The 6,772-nt window shown below is 40.0% G+C and overlaps 1 protein-coding gene across 1 annotated transcript; it reads left to right on the forward strand.

Moving 5' to 3' along the window:
- Positions 1-1,808: 1,808 nt before the first annotated feature.
- LOC117299835 (alpha-N-acetylgalactosaminide alpha-2,6-sialyltransferase 2-like) lies at positions 1,809-6,525 on the forward strand. The gene is given in 6 exon segments (XM_033783381.1): positions 1,809-2,149; positions 2,152-2,188; positions 2,610-2,718; positions 4,593-4,702; positions 5,294-5,391; positions 6,133-6,525. Coding segments are annotated over 6 exon segments (726 nt in total). The 5' UTR covers positions 1,809-1,995; the 3' UTR covers positions 6,351-6,525.
- The last annotated feature ends 247 nt before the right edge of the window (positions 6,526-6,772 follow it).

The raw sequence follows: 6,772 nt of genomic DNA on the forward strand, positions 1-6,772 counted from the left end.
GTGATTGTATATAAAGAAGTAAATTAATTTGGTACCTTCTTGGCAACTCGCTGGAAGTGGGAACCTCATTGACCCGGAGTTTTCTCCAGTCAATGAGTGCATTTATAATTATAATAATTGTAAATGGTCTGGTACCTTCTTTGGCAAATCGCTGAGAAGTGGGAACCTTTGCGGATTGGAAATTTACCGTTCGCAAAGTGTAATTGGGAACCTTTGCGGATTGGCGGCAAAGTGTATTTATAATTGGAACTGGTATACTTCTTTATGAGTGGATATCACTGGATGGAATTAAATAAAGGGAAATCCCTTATATTATTATGAATTGGCGTTTTACCACGGAATTCAGAGTACGGAATAAATTAACTCTTGGCAGAGTTCACTACAACAACAAATCCTTGTGTCTGTGTATATTTATCAGGTGGTAACCGTTTTTTATGAAATGCACATGTGTAGAAAGAGGTTTTAAAAGTAGAATACAATGATCCACACGAATTTGCCTCGAAATTGCGTGGTTTTCCTTTTGCTCTGCGAACTAACACGGTCGGCCATTTATAACAAACGGTGACAAACGCTTTTCAAAGACCAACTCGACCGATCCAAGGCAACGTGTTCCTTTAAATAACAAATCTGTGAACATTTTGGCTCATTTGGTCATCGAAGTTGCAAAAACCTTATAAAAGAAAATACCCTTGAGGCACAAATTTGTTTGCTTTTAGATGCCTTCAACAGGCTGTATGCCAGAAGTCTTTTACTATTTTGACTGAGAATTTCTCAAAAACTATAATGGTACTTCAGATAGAGCCGTTTCTCACAATGTTTTATATTATATCACTGGCATGCAGATCATTGTCATTTGATTGGTGGAACTTACTTCACGTGACATTCACTATTACTCCCATCCGGACCGGCGATCAAAAAGACCTATTCGCCCATGGGGAATAGCATTTCCCATTCAACAGTTAGGATCGTCCTTGTTCCCAATGTTTTTGAGCAGTACAGCGCCGCCGCGCCGCTGCTAAAACAAAGGAGCACCTGTGCAAAAGGTTGTGATCCGATCGCTATTAAATTTGTGCATTGTTGCCGCTACGCGGCGGTTCCGAACCAGTAATTTTTGTGATTTTTCATCATGTTTTACTTTTACAGTACATCAAATGACAAGGATCTATATGTCAGTTATATAAAACAAATATTGAGTGGCTTTAATTCGTGGAATGGAAGGAATAATATTATTGCTCGGTAAAATTTGGACTGTTCCATTTCACGAGGCTTCGCCTCGTGAAATGGAACTGTCCAACTTTTACCTTGCCATAATACTCCTCCCATTCCACTCTGAGCCACTCAATATTTGTATACTATCAACAGCTTTCCATTGCTCGTAAAATACCAGGTTATTTTGTATGCTAACATTAAAAAAAAAAAAATTACCAATAGTGTCCAGTGTCTTAAAGGCAGTGGACACTATGGTAATTACTCACACTAATTATTAGCATAAAACCTTATTTGGTAACGAGTAATGGGTAGAGGTTGGTAGTATAAAACATTGTGAGAAACGGCTCCCTCTGAAGTAACATAGTTTTCGAGAACAAAGGAATTTTCTGCGAATTTGATTTCGAGACTTCAGATTTAGAATTTGAGGTCTCGAAATCAAGCATCTGAAAAGAAAGCGCACAACTTCGTGTGACAAGGTGTTTTTTCTTTCATTATTATCTCGCAACTTCGACGACCGATTGAGCTCAAATTTTCACAGGTTTGTTATTTTATGCATATGTTGAGATACACCGAAGTGAGAAGATTGGTCTTACAATTACCAATAGTGTCCACTGTCTTTAACTAAAGTGTTACAATATTTTTGTAGTATTTATTTGGGGTTTTAATTTCAGGCGAAAACTGTATACAAATCTGACATAGGAATACAGAAGGAAAAATTTATTGTGATTTTCTTAACAGTTCTACATAAAATTGTGACGCATTCCATTTTACGTAACACTTCGGCACATGAAGGACACGTTTATTGTGATTTTCTTAACAGTTCTACACAAAATTGTGACGCATTCCAATTTCCGTAACACTTCGGCACACCTCGGTGATACTCGGAAGGAGTGCCTACGATGCGCTGTGATTGGAGGCGGGGCATTCTCAAAGGCTATTGGGCAGGTCCTGAGATTGACAGCCATGACTACGTCTTCAGGTGAATCTTTATTACATCAACGTCTGTCTGATGTCTGAACTTTCTGTTTGGTTTGACGGGAAAAAGGTCAAATTGGGGTCAGGTTTTGGACTGAAGTGTTAATATGCCATAAACTACAAGATGGTATAAAAATCATTACTTTAGTATTTAATAAGGCCATGTGATTCAGGATAAACATTTTTTTTAAATAGGTTTAAACTTCCTTTTTTGCCTGGGAAAGGTCACTCCGGGTCAGGTCTTTGAATAGTGTCCAAAAGTGTCATGCTACAAGATTGTAAAAATTATGACTTTAGCACAAATTGATAAGAAAACACAAGCTGTTCCTCCTATTAAAATTAGCTATTAAAAGTTGATTGACTATTTCACGCAAATTTTGATTATTTATTTTGATCATCAATCTTGTTTTTTTGGGGGGGTATAGATTAAACAGTGCTTACATGAAGACGTTTGAAAACGATGTTGGAAAGAGAACAAGTTTTTATATCTTCTACCCGCTATCAAAGACTGCTCTACAGTACCCACTAGACAAGGTACCGGTAAAACAATCAATATGTCAGAGACTTTTAGGACGCTAGGTGGCAGCAGACTTACCAGGTAAAAACCACTGTTCTCGGTAATGCTTAGGAGTACGTTTTGGCGATCCCAAAACCAAGCCTAACCGAATCAACAAGTCGGTTACCTGTTGGTCTGAACAGCATTGTCACCGCGGTTCAACCGAACACGCGAAAACGCTCAACCGACTACCAATCATGGGGTCGCCAAAAACGCACTCCAGACGACATAAACTATAGACCTTATCGCACATCTCGGTAGCCACGCAGTAGGAGTGCACGAGGTGCATCCTTGGCACACTTCATGTTTTGCCACCTCAGGGGCAATTTCATAGCGCTGCTAAGCACACAAATTTGCTTAGCATGACATTTTGGCCTCGATAAAAACAGAATTACCAACAAAATGTCCACGTGGTTTTGAGGATAAACAAACAACAGTTGAATACAAGTAACAAGCAATTCGAAAAAATGGAAATATGGTTGGTAATCCTGTTTTTCTCAAGGAAGAAATTTCATGCTAAGCAAATTTGTGTGCTTAGCAGCGCTATGAAATTGGGCCCAGGTGATACTATCATTAGACTTGATTCAAGTCCCTTTGTCGCGTGAGGTCCCAAACACATGTAACGCACCAACAGTCAAATAAGACAAGTGCGCCCCCATCGTCAAAGTGTAGTTAGTGCGGGAGCGGAACAGGTAGGGGCCCGGAAAACAGTTATTTTCTGTGGCGCTGGCACGGGATTGGGACTTGAGTCAAGTCTATACTATCATCGGGTCTGGCCCATGGACTATAGACTAGCGATCACGTTTGATCCCTAGCGAGACCAGCATGCACCTCATTTAACAGTAAGCGCTTGCGCAATAGAAATTTGTGAAAAGGTTTATGGAAGTTTACCTGGTGAGTCTGCTGCCACTAAGCGTTCCATAGTCTCACGTTAAATGAATAAACAAATACATACATACATAAATACATACAACTTAGGCCGTGACTTCGGCTACATCTACGGCTAGGGCGCGCGCGTCTGCTATTCTTCAACACTGACAGACGCGCTGATCTAGCCGTAGCTGTAGCCGAAGTCGCCAATTCGGACACGGCCTTATATAGCACTTAAAATTCAAATACTGATTGCTGGAGGACGCCCTCTGTGGCATGTTTTAATTCTGCAAAATAGTGATACACTTAAGCGTAACCTGTGGACATTTCATTTTAAAAGGTGATAGCGTTTTGGAAGCATTTCCGAACATCTGGAGCGCTGGTTCATTAATAAGGGAATCATTGTGTGGTGAAGAGGTTTTCAACTAGTGGTTTAATCCCAACGAGGCCTGGTTCTTGATAATTTTACCGAGACGAAGTCGAGGTAAATTATCAAGAACCAGGCCTCAGCGGGTTTAAACCACTAGTTAAAAACCTGATTCAACACACTTTGATTCCCATTCAAAAATACCTTGTTGGTTAAAAGGCGTAATAAAGTAAGAAACTCTGTAAAACTTATCCGTTTCCGAGTGCTTGAACTCTGTATGTTTCCACCTCCATGGTATGCTCAGTATACGTGTTGAATGTACATGTACGATGTCCGTACGCGTGTGTTTTCCGGTTCCGTTCGTGCGCATGCGCGTATAGTCTTGGTGCATATTCGCTGGTTTTCCTTTCACACAGCGCGGCCAAATCACCGATAGCGCCTGCATCGGCGTAACAAGAAACGTCTTGCATCAAGACTAGCGCGGACAACCGGTTATAAACACTGGTCATTATCAACGGTTTAAACACCCCCACGTGACGTGCTCTCCACCAATAGGTATAGCGAAACTGTCTGAGGTATTTATGAATAATAGATTATTGATGTTGTCTCTTTCAGGATGCCAAATTTATACTTGTCATGTTTAACAAGTTTGACATGAACTACGCGTTGAATATGTTGCATGTGCAAGGAGCACCACCATCAAAGGCCCAAGGAGTTGCAAATCGGTAGGCTTTTCAAGTGATGTGTAAAATGCATTTCGAAAAAGTTCTTTGTCTCAAAAAGTTTGTTTCGTCTCTATAGAACATCATCGAGATTGAAATTATGTTTCTCAAACGATACTCTTTTAGAAGTCAGGGAAAATGGAATTTTAACTAAATTCCTAGAAAAACTGAACTAGCCAGTTGCTAACTGGAAACTGTATAGTATAGGGGAAGGGTCGTTTAGTAATAAAAAAATAAAAACAATAAAAAAGGTAAACAAATATAAGAGGTAACACAACTTGGAACAGAAGTGCAGCAGACTTTAATAGTATACAGATAATATTGCACTTTGAAGTGTGGTTTGTAATATTATTTCAGTTTTTGTTCTCAAAATGTTTAGCCTGAGCTCAGATTGATTATCCTGCTTGGACATAATCGCTCCGGATTGTCGGCAGTGATTAATCTAAAACGTGGCCACTTTTTGCAAATGAAATGGTAGATGTAATATATAATTATTTACTTATTTTATATAAATATATTTACGATATCAAAAACCAAAGGTTTAACCTTGCTTTCAAAAATCTACTTTTCGTATTCTATTATTTATATCCTCAGTCAATTTGATCCGACCCAACTAAGAATCGTTCATCCTGATTTTGTTCGTTACGTGGCAACTGCATACTTGAATGGATCCGAATTTCGGCCAACACCAGGTAAGCCCATTTGCGAATGATATATACACTGGGTTATAACCCGTTCATGCATTCACTATATCAAAACGCAATCCAATGGGAGACTTTTGGGACGCTTGGTGGCAGCAGACTTACCAGGTAAAATCCATTGTTCTCGGTCATGTGCCAACGCTCAGAACTACGTAAACAATGGAAAGTCTGCTGCCACCTAGCGTCCCAAAGTCTCCCATTAGACCTAATATCGCAAATACTCGGTACGCGCGCGTTAGTTGTGGAATCAGGTGCTTACGATAGAGCTATACTATAGCTCTATGGTGCATGCTTGTCTAGTTAGCGATAAACTAATGTTGGTATGAGAGAGAGACTGGCTGTTGCCAGTTTGGTCACGTGTTTATAATATAATGGCCCTGAAGGGACATCGCATATCGCAAATATTTGCAAATATATTGCAATATTCAGCCACCAATCAACCAGGAACACAGGGGGAACACTATCTCTCTTCGACATTAAGTGCACTGGGTTCTTGTATGTGCATAAAAAAACACGGGACCAACGGCTTTACGTCCCATCTGAAGGACAAAGCAGTGGTTTAGTCTCTTGCTTATAATGGGCACAGGTGTCATGACTGAGACTCGAACCCACACTCTGCTGATCAGAAACATCAGAGTTTGAATCCGGTGCCCTTAACCGCTGGACCACGACACGTCATTAACGGGATATAATTCTTGATCATAATTTTGTGGTCTTAAATTGTGTTTTCAGGTGCTTTAACAACATTTTTGGCGTTGCATCTTTGTGACGAAGTTTCCTTGTACGGATTTGGCTACGACCGTCGATTTACGCTTCATTACTACTATCGGCATTTTATAAAGCACACAAACTACATGACAAAAGAACACGACGTGGAGAGTGAAAGTGCCATCTGGCGTAAACTGAACGAGGAGGGCGTCATCACGTTGCTGAAAAGAGATGTCACTTGAATCACATGGTATCGCAAATGGCTGATAAGCTCGGGACCATTCATGACGTCACAACATTGCAAGTAATATTAATAATAATAAAACAATTCCTATATAGCGCACACACCATGAGGTCCCTATGCGATGTAAAAGGAAATCTACAGTTATTGTACAAAGTAAACAGATATGTTTTTAACCGGGTTTTGAGTTGTTCTGATGTCTCAGCCTGTTTGACAACCTCTGTAAGACTGTTCCATAACTGAACTGCTGCATATTGGAAAGAGCGGGAACAGTACGACTTGGTTTTGATAAGTGGGGGAGTCAGAAGGGATTTATTTGAAGATCGCAGATTCCTGGTTGTTTTGCAAGCTGTGAAGATAAACAGTAGGGGCAATACCAAGGATACATTGATAATTCTGGGCCCAAACTTTAAAATCGATTCT

Source organism: Asterias rubens, chromosome 15 (assembly GCF_902459465.1).
Source record: "Asterias rubens chromosome 15, eAstRub1.3, whole genome shotgun sequence".
NCBI lineage: Eukaryota > Metazoa > Echinodermata > Asteroidea > Forcipulatida > Asteriidae > Asterias > Asterias rubens.